At 40.0% G+C, this 20197-nt stretch overlaps 1 protein-coding gene across 3 annotated transcripts; it reads left to right on the forward strand.

Moving 5' to 3' along the window:
* Positions 1-18: 18 nt before the first annotated feature.
* TACC3 (transforming acidic coiled-coil containing protein 3) lies at positions 19-19704 on the forward strand. Of its 3 annotated transcripts, XM_083861217.1 has the most exons (16): positions 26-104; positions 3738-3918; positions 4058-4203; positions 6472-7551; positions 8693-8792; positions 9235-9427; positions 10441-10487; positions 11345-11478; positions 12097-12208; positions 12883-13035; positions 15252-15328; positions 15419-15462; positions 16418-16578; positions 17880-17986; positions 18191-18311; positions 19532-19704. In XM_083861217.1, exons 2-16 carry the CDS (start codon positions 3739-3741, stop codon positions 19595-19597), a joined length of 2721 nt encoding a protein of 906 aa, XP_083717343.1. In that variant the 5' UTR covers positions 26-104; position 3738; the 3' UTR covers positions 19598-19704. The 3 variants fall into 3 exon arrangements, with proteins under 3 accessions (XP_083717344.1, XP_083717343.1, XP_083717345.1); XM_083861218.1 differs by lacking the exons at positions 11345-11478; positions 12097-12208 and having other exon boundaries at positions 19-104; XM_083861219.1 differs by lacking the exons at positions 26-104; positions 3738-3918; positions 4058-4203 and adding an exon at positions 5428-5554.
* The last annotated feature ends 493 nt before the right edge of the window (positions 19705-20197 follow it).

Genomic DNA, 20197 nt, shown 5'->3' on the forward strand with positions numbered 1-20197 from the left:
TTGAAATCGTGTGGCGGCGGCGGAGGGGTTGCGGCCGGTGGTGGGTGCAGCGTGCGCTGCCTCAGCTGAGCGCCCTCGGGGCTCGTCCCGGGACCCGCCGGCAGGTACGGGGGGCTTGGGGACCCCGCTGTAAGGTTTAGGTGTCCCTTTGTGAGATTGGGCGCTGCAGGGGGTTCGGTGAGCCCTTTGTGAGAGAGGTGGGGAGGCTGCGGGGAGGATGGGCTCGGCGAAGTTGGGGCTTTGTAGGCTTGAGGCGGTGTGGGGCTGGGAGGGGCTGCGTTGGGACCTCTTTGTGAGATTGGAGAGCTTGAGGACCGCTCTGGGAACTTTGGGTACTGTGGGGGTGAGCTGAGGGGCCCCTTTGGGAGCTTGGGTTTGGGGGAGGGTTTGGAGGCTTTTCTGTGACCCTGGAGTGCTGGGTCGGGGGAGCTCTGGGATTGCTCTGTTAGTGTGGGGGAAGGCTTGGTGACCCCTCTGAGCCTGAGATGGTTTGTATTTGATGGGGGGATTGGGTGGGACGGCTTGAGGGCCCCTCAGTAAGTTTAGGGGGGTGTGGTGCTCGGGTATTTTAGCGACCCCTTAGTGAAATTCGTGGGACTGAGGGTGCCCCCTTGTCCGGGGGTGTCAGGGGCACTTCCGTGGGCTTCAGATTAGGCTATTTGAGGGGTTATTTCTGTCAGTTTAAAAGTGAAGAAAAGGGAGGAACTGGGGGATAATGGCAGGAGCTCAAGGGTGGAGCTCAGGTGCCCCGCCCCACTGAAGTCAGGGGTCGGGCTCTTGGGAGCATCTCTGTGTGTTTTGAGGGTGATATGGGGATGCTGGGGAGCCCGGGGTGAGTCAGGAATAAAAAGAGGCAGGGCTGAGTTTGAGTTATTTTTTTATTTAAAACACGTATCGGTGCTATGATGGGCAGGGATGGAGCTCCTGAAAACCCTTCCCTGGCCTTGCTGCTCCTCCCCTGCAGTCAGGAGAAGGTGATTATGAGAGAGTTGTTTCTCAGAGTGTTTATTTGTTCTGAAGTGAGATATTTGCACTAAAATAAATAAACATATATACATCAATCAGCTGTGCATCAGTTTGTATGGAAATATTCACAGCACGTACAAATTTGCTTTGCCATGAGTGAGTGCTCTGCAGCTCTGCTGCTGGAGGAGTTCAGAAGGATAATTAAGTAGAAAAATTCCATCTCTGCCCTGCATGTTCAGTGGCTTTTCAGGCATTTGAGACCACGTTGGTGTTTTGGATATTGTGTCCCAATATTTGTGAAACAACAGGTTACCTGAAGCACTTTACAAATGATAGATAATTGAAGATTAATTACCTGATGTCATGTAATTGAATTTACGTTGATTCTTAACTGTAGAATGGCCAGTTCCTGCATGTGCCCACATACCCATTCTTCTAAAACAAGGAATGTTTTAATTTTTTGTGAACTTTGATAGATCCATGGAAAAGTTTGGGTTGAAAGGGACCTTGAATATCATCTAGTCCCAACCTCCCTTGCAGGCAAAGTACCTCCCAGGGACATGGACACCTTCCAACAGACCAGGTTGCTCCAAGCCCCATCCAGCCTGGCCTTGAGCTTTGTTTTGCTGTAATGGGAAAACCTGCTGCCTTTCATAATACTTGTGTGCCTTGGATGCTGAGCACTGTAAACAAAGATATGAATAAGGCTGCCCTTTCACCTTATCACAGCTGCTAGCTAATGAACTTGTGGAATACAATTTAGATCAAATCTTGACTGCAGAAATTTAAAATAAAATTATTAATTACTTTTAGTATTTTAATCCTGGAGAGAAATTTGATTTTTAGATTTAATATCTAAAGTGGTATATGTGTGCAGTGTCAATTTATTTGGTTTAGCAATGGTGCACAAGTAGTTCAATGACAAAGCTGAAAAAGTCTCCAAACCCAGCTCCACTGCTTATGGAGCTTGTTTTAGAAGGTGTTGACAACTTTACTATGTCCTAGGCTTGTTTCTAAAGTAATTGCAGTAAAAAATACAGTTTGTAAAGTTTCACTTTATCCGTTGTCTCAATTTTAGCTTGGAATAAAGGAAAGCAATGAAGTTCACTTCAAGTACTACAAGTGGTTAATGTAGAAATATTTAATACAAAAAACAACCTGAACTGAAGCATTAATATGATGAATAACGAAGGAATGAAGGAATAGCTAATACTGGCGTGCTTTGCATGCCATTGCTTCTGCAGCTATTGTTTGCATTCCATTGCTGATTGAAAGTGCTGCTGTCAGGCTTGCAGACAAAGCAGCTGAGTTCTGTGGGGAGTAGGAAGCAAATTTTCCCAAAAGGATTAATGTTGGGGTGGAGAAATGTTTGGAGACTTATTTATGTACAGAAATTTAAATACATAGAGGCAAGGAGACTGAAAATGTGACTTAAAATTTTCAGACCAAGTGTTCTTGTTATCTCTTTATGACACTGGAAACAATCATATACAGTCTTCCTCAGCTGATTTTTTAGATTAATCTTGAATATATGATGGAAAAACAGGCTCAGGATTACATGTTTGGTCAAATCAAGATTTGAGATTGCTTAGAGTGGTTACACATTGCAGAAAGCCAAGATCTTTTCCACTTGCTACTGCTTATCTTGTACAGGTGATAAAAGATAATACATCAGCTCTTATGAAATAAATTGCATTCATAGCAGTTTTTCAGTTAAATAACTGCGCTTCTCAGGTGTCATCCTTCATGGGCAGTGGTTATGCTTAGATCTTCCTTGCCTTACCTCCTGTCTGTCTTTTTTTTTTTTTTTTTTTTTTTCCAAAACAGCTGTACATTACTGAGTGTTAGCACTTTAAACCTTTAGAACAGCAGAGGCTCCAATAGGAATTAAAAGCAGGCAGAGTTGAAGTACATACAGCATGGTTGCTTGCCTGGTGTATTTTAAATGTGCTTTTTCTCTATTTCTAATTTATTTTCATCCTTAATCTTAGTTACAGCCCAAGCTTTAGCTTCAAGTCCTTCACGCTAGTACAATTAGATCAGTATTTAGCAATCTACTAAAACTTGTGCGTGTCTAGTGTAAGAACAATATTTCAGAAATATTTTTCTAATGATGATTTTTCTCAGATTTGCATACTAATAAGGTCTATGCTGCAAAAGATTCCTCAGTACTATGTCCTTTACAAGAACAGCAAATGCCTAGACAGTGCAGGAAGAGCCTAATTTGATCCAGGACTCTGATCTCAAACACACCCTAACTAACCAAGTTTGTTTCTGCTGTTTGCTGGTGTACAGTAGTAATGAGACCATGTGAGTAAACAGAGAGATGATTGTCATCTGTCTCATCTGGGCCTTGCAGAAGCAGTTGTGTGGCTTAGTGGGCGCCCTGTTACAAGAGACAAGGCTGGATGTCACTGGCTGAAGCGGTTGGGGATGAGGAAACATTGCAGGTGACAGAGCGCCCTTTAAAGAACAGGCAGCTTAATTAGTAAGGCTAGAATTGAGCTGTGGGAGGCATAATATCAGCAATTAGCTTCTGAAGCCCCTACCAAAAGCACAGGGGCTGAGCACTGCTGCTTTTAGATACTTCAGAGCCTTCTGAGATAGACCTTTCCCCGTGAAGACTTTCCACGCTTCCAACTTTCCCTTTGAAGCTGTTAGTCTTGGCTAGTCAGTGCCAAGGCTGCCAACTTCTTCCATTATCTCAAAGTGCATCTGGCTGACCACACCCTCTCATTCATGCTGCGGTGCTGTGTGTGTTGATGTTCTAGAATGAGTCTGCAGATTTTAAATGCAGAAAATGGAGAAAATGGAGGAAGCATTAAGGATGATTTAACAGCGGAAGACTGTGGCTTTTTCTTTCCGCCGCCGGAACCGACAGGGAGACCTTCTATCCTCCGCCTGTCCCAGAAGGAAAACTTGCCACCAAAGAGTGTGGGAAAAGCGATGAAGGTGAACTTCTGGTTTTGTATTATTTTTATTCCTTCTCCTTTTATGATCTCTGCTACTGAATGCATGTGCTATTTGGTGCTTGAAGAATACTGTGCTCATGTTTGTCCTTTTTCTTCCCCCCTCCACCCCTTTCTTAAAGGTAACCTTTCAAACTCCTCAAAGAGATCCTCACACTCGAAAAATCCTGACTCCTGCTATGACAGACAAACTTCAGACTGCCTTTGCACTTGATGACTGCCATGAAGATGTGGTGGATGATCTTTTATTTGCAGCCTCTGATGCTGAGTGAGTAGTGAATCCACTTGCTGTGCTACCCATGTGGGACGTGCTTAAGTTAACTTTCCCTATTTTAAACCAGTATAGTTAAAGTATAACTTTCTATTCTATAACAAGATGTAAACTGTGCAAGAGGACCAAAATTAATATTGACCGGGGCTTAAAGTTCAGTTATCATTGAAAAAGTTCATTTCCAGCTTCTCTGTAGCTGATTACATTAAGGTAACTTATGGTATGGATAAATAGCTTGAGAAGAGATACTGCAAGAAACAGTTTTGTATTCTCTACTTCATGTAAGGTTTTCATGTGAGAATACAACTACTCTGAAGTTAAACCTTAAAATATCTTATCTTGTATGTTAAGTACTGTTGTATCTTGAGGCATAAAATCTAAAGAGATAAATCTTCTGAAGGGTTAGCTTGAATTGACACCTTGAGTCAGGGAGTATTAAGATTTTCTTTAATCTAGCAACACAAAGTGAATATAACATCAGTCACAAGTGTAAACATGTTTATGCCTTTATAATCTAGCAGCCTGAGTCTCAGAGTGGCTCACAGTAGCTGTTTGGAGAAAGGCATAAAATCTGTAATGTTTCAATTTGGAGTGGACAGTATTAAATGCAAATTTCTGTTACTGACTTTTAGCCCCTCTTTAAAGTAGCATAGACATCTGACACCTGTAATTCCCACCAGCAAGAAGTCTCAGTTCTTAGTGTTACCTTTTGCAAGCAAATGCACCCTTTTGTTTGTTTTTAACTACCCAATACTTTCATTTGATCCCTGTTTTTGTTGTTGGGAGGGGTGGAAGAGAAAAAGGTGGCAACAGTTAAATGTTTTTTAAGTGTATAAATTTGCTTCAGCTGTTTATTTCCATGTACAGTCTAGTTCAGAAAGATATTTCTGAACTAACCACCACAAATAATGTAATGGTATTTATGCCCTGAACTCATTGCTTGCACAAATAAACAAAGATTTAGTACTTACAAAGTTCAAGTGAGTTTAAAGGATCAGCACTGAATTGTTTTAGTTAGAGCATGATTGTATTAATTCACTGCTTGTACTGAACACCTCCTCTCTAGTTTTAAAACTTGAGGAGTTGTTTGTAGCAAATACGTGAGAGGGCTCCGTGCTGCTGAACGGGGTCAGTTTTGACTCGTCACAAGTGACGGACGTTCCAGGCAGGTGTCTCGCTCCCGACTGGCACTTATCAGGTTAAACGCTGAGGGAGAGTGGGAGGGACCTGAGTAGAGAAGCCTGGGGCTGAGCTACTGCCGGGAAGAGGCGCTCAAACCGGGTGAGAAGAACTTCTTCAGCTCCTACCTCCCGCCTCTGCTTTCGAGTTTATCAAAGTGGAGCTTTTAGTGAGTGGCTTTTAATCGTGTTCTGTTCTGCAGCAGATAAGGATGGCACATAGAAATAATAACTTTGTGGAGGGACAAAACAATGGGAGGAAATACTTTTTCAGGAAGTAATGGCTTAACTCTCTGTGGTCTGAGGCTAAGCTTTCAGAAGTTGTGTAGAGTTTGGGGAAATAAACTAGAGAGTAATAACTTGTAGAACACTCAGCAACAGTGAGTACACAAACTTTTTAACCTGTGTCTTTTGCTAGAAAATCTTACCTTTCTCTTACTGGAAGAGTGTTTTCTTATATATCACTCTGCTCTTCAGATCTGCTGTTGTACAGGATTTAGAGTGCCTGAAGTCCATGTTCTGTTTTTGTATGTAGGCCCTCAAAAATCAAATGCATACCTATGGGGGGGAAAATATTTGTCAGAATGTCCAGACAGAGTAATGACTAGTGTGGGAGAACCTGAATCATGACTTGGTTTGGTCCCAGACTCGAGTCTGTCATGACTCAGATGAATCTGCATGAAGATGGTACCACAAGTTGTGTTTGTGTTTGAGCTGCTGGTGGTGAATAACTCCTCCTCAGCAATGTGTGAAAGGGCAGTGTCCCAGTGCTGTGGTGAGTAGAGCAGTCTCCAGGGATGACTGGCATAAGATAGCAAGGCTGTGTAGAACAGGTAGCTTAAGAACACTGACTAACTTCAGGGGTTGATATCTCTATTTTCATGTGTACCAGAGCTCATAAGCCTTGACTGTTCAGGTGACAACTGAATTCTTGCTGTTGTATTTTGCTGTCAGCTGTCTTACTGCAAAAAAAAAAAATAAAAATCAGATTACTCTGACCATGCAAAGCTACTTTGCAAGTCTTTTAAAAAAGATAATTCCAAACTATGCCAACAACGTAGCTGTCATTTTTTTTCTTCAAATGCAGCACATGTCAACAAAAGACTGAAGCTGGAACAAACAATACACAAATGCCAGAGAAGGTCAGTGTGGCTCCTTACCCAGATGATGAGATGCCAGTGAAGAGTCGAGGTTCCTACAATCTTGATTTTGATAACTTAAATGACATCAATCCTTTTCAAAGTTCAGTACAGTTGCCTCATTCTCCTGGAAGTCTGCAAAAGTCTCCTTTAAAAGTACCCAGCAGCCCCGAGAAAACTACTGAAAAAAGTAATGATTCTCTTCTGCGGGACGATGCTGTTCCTTTTGCCTCAACCACAGCAAGTGCAGAGTGTTTAAGTGAAGACAGGGCTCCCATCTCTGAAAAAGCATCTGCAGTGAGCGAGCTGGAGTCTAACAAACCCAAACTGTCCCCTAAGCAAGCAGTTGGTGACTCTGAGCAGGGTGTGAAATCTGCTTCCACAGATGCAAGCCAGACTGATCCAGTGGTATTAGCAGAGGCACCTACAGCTCCTCTACAGTCACCTGGCAACTTAGGGCCCGGCAGTTCTGATGTAACCAGCTCTTCTAAAACTGGGGAATCAAAGCTTCAGAATGTTTCAGTAGCAGAAAAAGCCTTTGCACAAGAGTCAAAGCCTGATGAAGAGCTGGGTGTCTCCAAAGGGAAACCTGCAGAAAAGCCTGATATCACCAAGGCTGGACCAGTAAAACTGGAATTTGACTTTGATAATACCACTGCTAGAAAACCACCTCCTAAGAAACTAGGTAAAAGACCTGGAATTAAGCCACCTTCCAAAAAAATTCCTATTACCAAAACAAAACCAGAGATTACTGAAGTGCAAAATAAAAGTAATGTGGAAGATGAAATCCCTCTTCCTAAAGCATCTTATAAGGTTGACTGGGACAAACTTGATGATCCAAACTTTAATCCATTTGGAGGAGGCTCTAAAATTTCCACCTCACCCAAGCGTTCTAAACCCAGCCCTCAGAAAGTTCACCTGCCAGAGGAACAGGAGAGCACCTCACCAAGAAGGGAACCTCTTCCAGTGGAGCAGGATAACAGGCCAAGTACCTGTGAAACTCTCGAGAAAGAAGAACCCAAAAATCTGTAAGTGAATCTGTAGCTGAATGCAGAAGCACCTTGAATTCATGTGAGGAAAGTTAGATACTATTTCAAGCTAGTCCATTTCTACTTCTTAGACTGCATCTCTCCCAGGCAGAGTCTGTTGTAATCTATAAAACAATTATGTTGCAACAGCAAAGATCTTAATTGGAGGAACTCCTGAGATGACTAGCTTTAGGCAAAAGGTATTCTTAAGTCTGGGAGCATGGGAGAGAACAGGCTTAGATGGAAAGAGCATTGTTCAAGTGGTGCTTTCCCCACTCCTCCAAGATTAAAATGTGGAAAATCAGGTGACTGCTACTGTCTTTAAATAGAACAGGGAAGTAGGGAGCAGTGTTGTGCGACTTTGGAATGGATCAGACAATTTTTTTCTCTGCTGAACTCTGGGGTGCTGTTTCTTCCCTGATGTTCTTGGTATCTAAATGCTATCTCCAATAAAAAGACCTGCCTCTGAAGCTGAAATTGTTTGGCAGCACAAAGACTTTTTATTTGAGGATAGAATATGTTGTTACCTTTCCTAGAAAGTCTAGTTATTAATGTTACTATAGACAGTCAGGTGCTTGCCAGAACTCGACTGGCACAAATTGTTCACTTGACAGAAATGTTTGCACTTTTGCTTCCTGCGTAACATGATCAGTTACTGTTTACCAAGGTGAAAAGTTTACTTGCTGCTGACAGCACAAATGGAGTATTGGACTTCTCTAATGAAGTTTACACCAATAATCACAGCATTGCCTTGGAAAGAGGAGCAGGCTGTTTGTAATTCCACTCTTAATTTTACAAAGAACCTATCTTTAACTTTAAAAAGCAATGAGCCCAACAAATGGAAATAAGAGGGCAGTGTGAAATGAATAGAAATAGGTGATGCTGCTGGGACTTTCTGCTTCCTAGGAAACACTGCTTCTGATGGAGGGACAGCTTTTTGTCCCGTAAGTTGTCACCAGGTGAAACAGTAGATTTACATCCCCACCCTCTAAAGCTTCCTGTGCTGTGGTAGTAGAATTTCTCAAAGAAGCTATCTTTGTTCAGTTCATCTGGTAATACAGTATTAGAACTGTGTGACAGAAATACTGATTTGATACTGATTTTTTTTTTTTTTTTCATTCCGTTTGTTTGTTTTCTTTAGGGAAATTGTTGAGCAGAGTGTGGTAGAAGACTTACCAAAAGCTCGAGAAGAGAAGCCAGGAGTTCAAGCAGAAGCTGAACTTCCAGGAAAAGGAGAAGTGGTAAGGTATAGGAAAGATAGCCAGTTCTTGCCATGTTGTTCCATGGAGCAGAGTTCTCTGACTTAATGACTTAATCTTGTGCAACCACTTTTTGATGTTTTGTCTAAGAATTAGCGGGTTTATGCATCTTCAGCAGCTTTAGAAGGAATGTCAGCTGTGCAGTGTTTTGATGGTAACATCAAAGACAGCCAAATTGATACCTTGGTGTTTAGTATCTTTTTTGATCAGCAATTGCATATAAGGACAAACAAAAGGGTGTGGACTCTAGAAAAGTGGCTCCTGAGCTGTGCTCAGTGTTGGTAGTTCAATTTTTGTCTGTGAATTGTTTTATTATATTGGCTGCCCATTTAGTTTGACAAACCAATTTGATCATTAAAATAATTTTCATTACATTTTTAAATAATTATTCTAACAGTTAAAAGGATTTTGGTTTTCTTTTTAGGAGAAAGAAATTAGCCCATCAAAAAAGTCTCCAGCTAATGCTGCACCCTCTCAAGATAATTTGGTTTCCACTGATGGTGGAGAAAAGTCAATGTCTGCAGAGGAAATTAAACCTAGTTCCCCCAAAACTGAAGTAACAGCAGAGGAGACAACTAATGCTGAACCTGAGGAGGTCTTCAGACCATCATCAGAAGGTAAGGACATTTCTTTTAAACAGACTGAGAATGTGTTTTTTCATATATACATAATGTATATATGTATTTTTCTACTTAAGTGTTATTATAGATTCTAGGGGTTTTTTTCTCTCATTCTGCCCTTCTGAAAGGACTCCAGAACCCACAATGATGAGCAGTGTTGGGAAATGTATCTAAGCCTATCTCTAACTTCCTCTGGTTTAAGCTGAGTTCAAAGAGCTGGCTATTAGAGCTCATCCTCCTGTGAGGATGGAGTTTAAGCTGGTACAGAAACTATCTTTTTAGAGTTTCAGTGGCAGTTTCTGTGCTGAAAAATTGTTCCTGTAAAATAATTTCTGGTGTTAAAGACTTCATAAATTGAGAGCTTGAGAGCCTGTACAGGTGTGTGTGAGCCTTGTAGGCTACTGCAGGCTTTAGCACTGCTGGTTTTCATATTGCAGTGTGAATGATCTTCCTGACAAGTATGCTTGTCTTGAGAGCTTCCTTACATAGCTGTGACTTAACCATTTGGATGGGTTATTCCTGGTGGGAGCACTGTATGGAAGGATGAGCAAATGGTTTGACTGCAGTGCAGTCTGTCACTCAGCTTCATACTGGAGTGGAATCACTGTATTGGGAAATGGTTACAACTTCATCCTTCAAATCTGAGCTGTGTGCTAATTTCACTGGTGAGATTGACCATTTTGCTCTTTCATGGGACATTGTGTGTAACAATATATGAGTGTGCTTGTCACTTTAACCCTAGAACAACAGAAGGTCTCCAACTGTGTGTTAAATCCTACGTATTCTTACACTTGGGAACAAATGGAAGTTGTAAGTTTGCATAGCTTAGAAATCTACTTTTTTTCATGTCTGGGTAGAAAAGACAGTATTTTGAACAAATGAAGATCTAGAAGTCATAAGAATGAAAGCAGGTATTTTTTTTTTTTTTAATTTGTACAAGTTTGTTTCTGTCTGTGGTAGGACAATTTGGCAGTATTGTATCTTCATTGTGTTGTTTCCTCCTTTTCCAGTTTTTGGAATGGGCATAGACTATCTGGAACAGTTTGGGTCTTCATCAGTAAGTATGACATTAAGTATTTTGTTTGCCTTCCTGGCAGCGTGGAGAGGAAAGCAAAGATGAAAGTGTTAAGCCTTAAATGTTTTTGTGAATTAACTTCACTTTAAATTGTCAACAGAAATTGTCATCTGTTCCAAAAGAATTCAGTGATGAGGCTGGGTAGGGGATGATGGTGCAAGGCAATGTAGTTCTAAGCAATTCAACTAAAAAATTAAAAGTCCCTGGCTGTCAGTGTGCAGAGCTGCTATTTTTCTTTAACAGCAGTGAAACTGAGGTGAATGATTTTTCACTTCTGGCAAAAACTGCTAGAACATGGGGCTTTAAAAGTGCAGGATTATTGTTTCAAAAACATTTTTTTCTAAGCTCTTTTGCTTTATGGCCAGTTTCAGGAAATCTGTCTCTTAAGTGGAGCTTGTCATATTTTAATCAGTTCAGCTCAGTTATTCTTTGTCCTGCTTGGGTCCAGAATAAGAGTATCTGAACAGTGAATGCACTGAATTGAAATTGTTTTGGTCATGCTGTGTTTGTCATTATTTTATGAACAAAGAGAAAATGGCATACACTGCTTTTTCAGCTTATAAGACTATCCTTCCCTCTCAGTGTCTTCTGGTTTGGAATAGTTTGTTAATGTTTGCCCTTTTGATTGTGTCTGTGAGCAGATTGAATTCTCTTGATATTACATAAGGACTTAAGCATGTGGGCACAGAGTTCTCTTATGTAATTTTTCTCCTGAGAACAGTGCTCTGGCCACTGAAGAATAGGCTCACCCACTCTTCAGAGGATTGTTTGTGTGTGGGTGGGATGTGTGTTGTGCTCTGAAGCAGCAGATCTGCCAGTTTATGCCTCTTTCCCTTCAGTTCAAAGAATCAGCCTTGAGAAAACAGTCACTGTATTTGAAGTTTGACCCTCTGTTGAGAGACAGTCCAAGAAAACCAGTTTGTGGTACTGTTGAATTAAGTGAGAGTATCATGACAGCTACATCTCAGCCTGGGTAGGTATTGACTTAGTACACAAATTCAGAGTTGTTTAGCTTGCAAGAGACCTTTCAGATTGTCAAGTCTAACAGTTAACTCAGCACTGGGGTGTCCACCACTGAACTGTGTTCCAAAGTGCCATATCCACACATCTGTTAAATACCTCCAAGTCTGGTGACTTCCCTGTTCCAATGCTTGACCACCTTTTCAGTGAAGGAATTTCCCCTAATATCTAACCTAAACCTCCCCTGGTGCAATTTGAGGCTGTTTCATCCAGACTTATTCCTTGGGAGACCAACCCCCACATAACTACAAACTCTCCTCAGGTTGTAGAGAGTGAGAAGGTCCCCCTGAGCCTCTTTTTTTCCAGGCTGAGCCCCCTCAGTTGTCCCTCATCAGACTTGTGCTCCAAAACTCTTTCCCAGCTCTGTGCCTTACTCTGTTCATGCTCCAGCAGCTCAGTGTCCTTATAGTGAGATCCCAAAAACTGAACACAGGACTCAAGGTGTAGCTTCACCAGTGCTGGGCACAGGGTCATGATCACTGCCCTGCCCTGCTGGACAGACTACTGCTGGTACAGGAGCTTTGCGAAGAAAGACAGTACTTGAATTTAATGGTGTTATGTTCACTTTTAGTCCTGTTGCTGATTTAAGTAACTTCGTTGAGGAAGCTGGAAAGCCTCTAGTGAGTCTTCAGAGTGAAGAAAAACCAAAAGGACTAGATCTTCTGGGGACATTTACAACTTCTGTAAGGGTGTCTGGAATGCTGTCAGGTTTCATGTTGATAGTTTGAGCAGGGGATAGCCTAGGTTCTGATTTAAAACTTATGCAGATATTTTAGGGATTGCAGCGTGTGCTGAAGGTTTATTTAAACTGTTGTTTTAAACCATGTGGGATACTCATTTATATCATAGTTGAACTTTTGTGATGAAAATTTTCTTAAGTATTGGAAGTATTTTTTGTGGAAACTGATGCTGTTGCACGTGGTCTAAGGAAATTTGAGCTGATTTTAAGAATGCTCTAGTTAAGCAGTCTTCTTTATGCAAGACAAGCTTTGTATTGTAATTGCATTGGTGGGATGAAAAGCAGGTTAAACTGGATGTTCTTGCAGCTATGGTTTATAGTTTGAACAGATCTGCTCACAGCAGCTCATCCTGAAATGGTCTCTTCTTCACTTGTGAGGAACAGCATGGTGTAATCTGCTTTGTTTCTGATAGCTGAATTGGTGGATAGCAGTTCTGATTCCACCTTGTAGGTATTTCTTAGAGTTATGTGGTCAATTTCAAAGTAAGAAAGTTTTATGCTGGTATCTTGAGTGTTTAGGTGAGATATGTTGACGTGGCATTGAATAACGTGCATACACCTAATCAGTGTGTGACAATAGGCATCTGTTGAAACTTTGCATTTTTCTTTTCTTTACAGGACACTGGTCCCCTAATTCCAGATGCCCTGAGTAGTGATGTTCCTCCAGTCCCTCTTGCCACTTCTACAAGCGCTGCAGTGGATGCTATTATAGATGTGCTAAAATACAGCCAAAAAGACATGGATGCAGCTGTTGAAGTGGTGAAGAGAGAGGTATGATGGCCCTTCCAAAGCAGAACTTGGCATAGCCTTAGAAGGTCCTTTTGTTTGGATTATCTGGGATAAATCTCTACTTTGCAGATTTTTTTCATCATACTTGATATAAGGTATAGAACTCTTTAGAGCTAGCACTTAAGGGAATAGGACAAACTTCATTATTAGTTAGATTCTGCCTTAGATCTGGTCACTATTAAAAGGCACATATTGTCAGATGGGATAGTTGGGCTTAATATCGGTGATCTGGACACTTATTCAACAGACAGGAAATATCTTTTCATACCAGTGGAAGAGGGTGACTTACATAATTCCCCGGAAACAAGATAAAACTGTAGTGCCAGCTCAGTGCTGGCAATTCTTTTCTTGTGGTATGTGAATGCACAATGGTATGTCCAGCTGATAAAGTGGAGGTGAGATCTGGAGCTCACTCCAGAGGAAAAGGGCATTAGTGAAGGAAGGGAGAAGTAATTGGTAAGTTTTTAAGCCTGTTCTGTAATTACAGAAATTGCCTTTAAAAGCCCATCTTATGACTGATGCAAGAAGACTTATATATCCACTCACTTCAGCAATTTGAGTACTTGATTCATTTTGACTTCTGAGTTATGTAACCTTAGAAACACTAAATAATGTAAGAGGAGATTTAAGCATAAATGTCCTTAAAGCAAATTGCATCACTTCATCAAAAAATGGAGCTTTCCAAATTCCTGCCTGCTGTACTGCAGGCAGAGACACTGGGGCACCAAACAAAGATGACCTATGATTATTTGCTGCTTAAGTTATTTTTGTTTTAGAGTACAGAGATAGTTGCTTTTCTAGGAATAACTTTTACTTTCTGTCATTCAGGAGGTGACTTTCAGCCAGCATATTGTCTAGTACAGGAAAACAAATGTGGCTGTGGCAGGGGACAGCTTTTAATGCATTGCTCTAAAGCAAAGAATCTATATAATATCATGGTGTAAAACTTTTGTAATATCTTAAAAGTGCTGCTTTTTCATGTTGGAAAGAACTACTTTAAACCTGCAAACACTGTTGTAGGTGTGGCTGGATGACTCCAGCTGTGTCACTTAAACAAAAAGGCCTGGAATTACAATACCAATCTGAAAGGAAGACAGACTAAATTTTTTTTTTTTTCTTTTTTTTTTTTCTTTTTTTTTTTTTTATGTGAAACAACTCAGGAGTAGGAGGATAGTGAAAATCTGTTTTCTTTCTGAGCAAAGACAGCACTTACGGGAAGCTTGTTTTTTGGGGTCTACTGAAGCCTTTTTGGAATTTGCAAGTGCAAGTTTCTAACTTGTTTCCATCTTCACATGCTTTTGCTTTTGTCATATTTTTTAATTTAGTAACTATCACTACTCCTCCTAACAGTTGTACATTCTTTTTCACTAGTGTCCTGTCACCTGAAATATTGTAATATATTTAAAGTTAGATTGCTCTAAAATAAATACTGAAAAATCAGTGTACTACATCTTACTATGAGTTTTTGTCACAAAACCATCAATAATCACATGCTTTTACTTTCTTTTTTTTTAAATCCATGTTATTTTATGTATTTTGAGCCACTTGTATTTGAAAGTTTCTCAAAGTGCTGTCAACTCTGTTACAATTCTTAAACATATGGAGTTTGCACAGTATGCAAAGAGAATTTGTGCTGCTTAATTCTGTTAGGTATCATTATTCCCAAATGAATTGGGGCATCTTTTAATCCTCCCCTTTCCACATTTCCTAATTTAGTGTTGAATATAAGTTACTGCAAACAGCAATTTGATCTTGAACAGGCTTCTGGTATTTGTTCTCTCAGGTGTTAATATTAGCAGGTTTGTGCTTTTTTTTGTCTGCCCTGTAAATAAGAGGGATATGTGTGTCACTTGAGAAAATGTTCCTTGGCCCATTGTGTTCTCTCAGAAGTTATAGTTACCTACACAGACACTGAGTTAGAGTAGCCAAGAGGTTGGTTGCCTCAGTTGGCTCTGATCTTGCCACTTGAAGAGATACTGGCAATGTGCTGGGAATCATACATGCAAAATCTATGTATTAATCTAAATTTTGAGTCAAGCTTGTAATTAAACAATTTTGATTCTGTTAAGCAATTAGAACTTATTTCTTCTCTCTGTTTTAAGTTAAAAGTATACACAAGCTGCCCTTTGATTGTTTTTAGTATCAGATCTTTTCTCTTGTTGTGCAAAAAGTAAAGGCTTACCTTTTCACCTTCAAAGGTTCAAGAGAAAGAGCTGGAGATCCAGAAATGGAATGAGAAGTATAATAAGCTTCATATGGAATACAAGGAAATGGGGTAAGAATCTGTCCTGGCTTTTAGATCTACTTAGTTATTCCAGATGCTTTTTCTAACTTATGTTCAACTTTTGTTTTTCATGGTTTTTAGGAAAATAGTTGCTGAATTTGAACAGACAATAACACAAATTATGGGTAAGCTCTATATTTACACTTTGAGTGCCTTGGGGGCTGGGGCATGCTTAGCCCAGAGTTACTAAATTAAGTTAGTATTCTTTCACCTCTGACATTAATATTTCAAGTGCTTCCAGGATAAGTGTAAGGTTAAAGTCTAACAATTTTATGCATATTCATACAGACATGCTATCACTTGATAGGTAATAAAGGGTTTTTGAATCAGGCATGAATGCAGCTTTTTCTTATTTTCCACTGGAGTGTGAGCTGTTGGTTTATTAAAACTGGCAGATCCAGTTGTCAGCATTTTGTGAGTAGTTGTTTATTATCTGATGTCATTTAGGTGTCGAAGTATCACTAGAAGTTCTTTCTGGACAGATCTGGCCTTTTGCTTTAGTTAAACTTGTAGCTTTAAAACTAGAAAAGACATCCGGTGAAGCTCTTGTTGTATAGTTACACTTTCTTAGCTCAAAGCTGAATTTAGGCACATCTGTGTCAGCTCTTTTGTTCTCCTCTAAGGCCATGGGCAACATAGCTTTGGGTGTGCTAACCCAAACCTCTTCTGAAAACAAGTCAGACCAGCATAGCAGATTATCCCAGTCTCCTCCAGATCTTCCAGCTGTTTTGTATGTTTAATGAAAATATTTTTGGATTCCTTGCATCTATCACAACATTCAAGGCTCCTGTTACAGTAAACTCGAGTGGAGTATTTTGGCTACAGTGCCAGAGAAAAAATGCTTTTAGGCAAGCACATTGTTATGGTGTTTAATGGCCTTAAGTGTGGTGCGAGGTAATAATGTAACAAAGATACAAAGATTTCTTAAAAGCACAGACAGGGGGTTTTTACAGGGGAAGAGGGTATATTATGAAACCTTTATGAGGGGAAGAATTGAAGGTGTGGAGATTCTGTCTGTATTCTGGAACTGGTTTTATGCTAAAGCAATAACTATTGCCGGGTTAACTCCACTTTCTCTAGAGGATGCTCAGAAGCAGAAGGAAATCTCAAGGAAAGAAATACAGAAGCTGATGGAAGAGAAGCAGCAAGCTATTTCAGATCTGAACTCCATGGAGAAGTCCTTCTCTGAACTCTTCAAACGGCTTGAAAAACAGAAAGAAGCATTAGAGGGTTACCACAGAGTAAGATGATTTAATGCAGATAATATCCTTCTAAAATAAATGAGATTTAGTGGAGAGGAAGTGGTGAAATTTCTAGACCAGCCATTAATTAGGTAGTATAGGGACTACCTGTAAAACCAGGTACTAAGTTGTTTATTTAGAGATTATAAAAAACCTACTAATTTGTTGTATTTAGTGACTGACTTAAAGTAAGATATTGATATCTTAGAAAACAAAGTTTCTTCAAACAGGTGAGCTGTTTCTTGCTGCAACACAATTTTGTTGATTATGGAGATACTCTCATGTGGTAACTGCTGCGTAAGAGCAGCTTCTTTCCCCTACATCATATTGAATGGATGCTGAAGAGGATGTGCAGTTATAAATGAGAATAATAGGTTATTAGGTGCTCCCTACTAAGATGCTTGTGGGGTCTTTCTAAAGCTAAAATCAAGTCTTTGTTCTGTAGCTTCTTCAGATGCTGAAGGAAGAAAGCTAATGAGTATCAGCTATGGTTTCTTACTCCATGAAATACATAAAAATTGATTCAGTTGGTGCTTTAAAAAGTGCCTTCAGGTTTTTTTCATTCAGTTATACTTTAATGTCCCTAAATGCTTACTAAAACTCAAAAACTGGCCCTGTTAGAAGCTTCGCGGTAGTCTGGGTTTTAGAAACAGACATAGTGTCTGTTTGCAACTTCAGTTTCTTCTTTGCTATGGTGTCAGACTTCCTTTATCTTGTGTCCCTTCCATTTCCACCCTGAATTCAGAAGCTGTTTTCTTAGCACATCACTTGGAAACAAAGTTACTAAATTCAAGACCTATATTAGTGGAGTCTTAGCAATTGTTTCAAACAGTTCCAACTTCCTACAGTAGCTAATAAAATATGTTCATAATGTGACTACCAAAGTAATTTTCTTGCTGTAAGTGTTGGATTTGTTTACATCAGGGTCCAAAGCCTAAATTTTTTCCATGGGTTCTTTGGAGAAGTTGGATTTCTAGCTATTCTTGTGACAATTGCAACTTAATACAAAGCTGATTTAAAAAAAATTGGAGCAAAACAAATTAGTGACTGTCATTTTAGTGACCATTACTAGAGTTTGCTACTAAATAATATACTGGGGGGAAAATATGGTGAATAAATGTTTGCAAACTTAAGGTAGTTGAAAGGAGGCAGTTTAGTCCATATAGGCCTGTGGGATTTGCTCATTCTAGTAAACAAATACTGCCACTCAGGTGTAGTCAAATAACCCAGTTGTCAAGTGGGGGGACTCTTCCATCTACTACCTTAAACAGCTAACTGAAATTCTTTGGGTTTTGGGACAGAATGAAGAAGTTCTGAAGAAATGTGCAGAAGATTACTTGGCTAGAATTAAAAAAGAAGAGCAGAGATACCAGGCACTCAAAGCACATGCTGAAGAAAAGCTGCAACAGTAAGTACCATGCCAAGAAGCAGGGACCAGGAGTGACATACATAGTTTTCACAGTTGGTACAGAATGTGGTTCAATAGTGCCAAAACTTAGCTTAAACATATTTCATTTGGTGATTAATCCAAAGTACAAGCATCTAGTGTGATTCTGTGAGTTTTGCTGTGCTGTCTGAAGGGGATGTAAACACCATCTTGCACCTGTTTCAGAGCCAATGAGGAAATCGCGCAGGTTCGCAGCAAAGCGAAATCAGAGACTGCAGCACTTCAAGCCACTCTGCGCAAAGAACAGATGAGGATCCAGTCTTTAGAGAGGAGCCTTGAACAAAAGGTCAGTCACAATGCCATGGGTGAGTCTCTCCAAGCCATTGCCTTGGAATGGCTCAACAACTCCCTCATATGGGGGCTAGAAGGAGTCTTGCTAACTGTGCTGGCTTTGATGGCTGCTGTCCTGGCAGGCTTTGGGAAATTGGCATTGAGACCTAAGACACAACTGTCATGTCAGGCCTTGTCTCTGTGTTTAGATTTTTTTGGAGCACGAGGTTCGTTTCCAAACCAGTCGGGGCTCCTGTGTCAGGAGGTTGCTGGAACTAGTGAAGGAGATGGTGATTAACAGTTACACATGAAGCAGAGCAGAATCTGGGAGTAAATTTTGAATAATTGTCTGGCTCAGCTTGTTCATGAACATGATTTATAAGCTATTAGCACTAGTGTCAAGTTGTCAATATTGTTCAGACCATTAATCCTTGTACTTTATATTGTTTCATATTGTGTAGGTGAAGTCTTAGAACATTTTGTAAAGGCATATCCTTTGTTGGAACCCTTCAAAGGAATAAGCTGTTTGAAGATTAAAAGTCACTGCTGCAAGCGCATGCTGTTAGTTTTACTGTATTGTTGTTGTTGCTGCCAGTATTGAAGACTCAAAAATTGATAATGCTGACAGATTCATTCTATTATGGAAGAAATATTGAGTCTTCAGGTTTATGACTGAAGTTTGCATAGCAGACACTAGGCCTGTAACTGGAGAGATGAGACAAGCCATTTAACACAGAATTAGGTTTGGTCTTGTCATAAATACAGTAACACTTTAAGAGTTCCTATTAAAATAGTTTAACTGTTCCGTAGGGAATTCTACAAGCTGGAAATTGTCACATGTCAGTAAAAGTATCCAAGGCATCATTTTGCAGAGTCTGTCTTGTGAAGATTAAAAACTAAACTGTCCATATTTTGAATTTTGGTGTGCCTAACAATGGCTGAGTCCCAAAAGTCTTGTTTCTCTGGATCAGTTGGTCTCCATTTATTATGGGAATGTCTGTGGAAGAAGTAGAAACAGTATAGTGGTTTCTGGCTCTTTCCTGGGGCTCCTAAGGATGCCATGTGACCTTTGGCATAGTAGACTGTCCTTTACATTAAATTTGCATGAGCCACCATCATGTAAATGGACTTTCTATTGCATATACTGGCAAACAGGACTTACTGCAACTCAGCTCGCTACAAGATTGTAACATAGTTTGGACCTACCTGAAACTCACTTTTTTCTTTCCTCCACAGACTAAAGAAAATGATGAATTAACGAAAATCTGTGATGACTTGATCTTGAAGATGGAAAAAAATTGATACCTTAACTGTTTTGTAAATATGTTAATTTTCTCTGACTTGCTGTCTTGTGTGTTCACTCACTTTTTTTATGTATGTGGGGGAAAAAATAAAATTCTTGATTCACACTTGTCTTCCATATTATTGGCTGTATCTTTTGTAGGAAGCATCTATTAACTTAAGTTCAATTGCTGCTTCCAGTAAGTAGCAATGTCTTACATTTTTACACATTGCTCAAAGGAAAAACTTAATCACTGTACTTTCAATCTGTTCCTTGTGTAAGAACTTCAGAATTCTGTACTCTGACCTGGCTTTGCTGGGGAGGGTTGCCATGGGCATTGTCTGTTTTGCACTTGCTGCTCTCTAATTTAAATCAAGGCATTCTAGAGTTACAAGACTGAAGTAAAACTGAACCTGCACAAATGTTGTAAAGTATTTAGTAATGCAAAAAGATTTGGAACTTTGGCTTTGCTTTGTGGGTGGGGGTTTTTTATTATTATCTATTAAGAGGAGCTGGAGTGGTTTTCTTTTTGCAGATAAGCAGGGGGTTTAATGGTAGGACTGATTGCTGCTCTTCTTCTCTGGGGTTTTCCATGTCTTTAGCCTGTCTGATGCTATTGA

Source organism: Zosterops lateralis, assembly GCF_965231275.1.
Source record: "Zosterops lateralis genome assembly, chromosome: 5".
Classification (NCBI taxonomy): Eukaryota; Metazoa; Chordata; class Aves; order Passeriformes; family Zosteropidae; genus Zosterops; species Zosterops lateralis.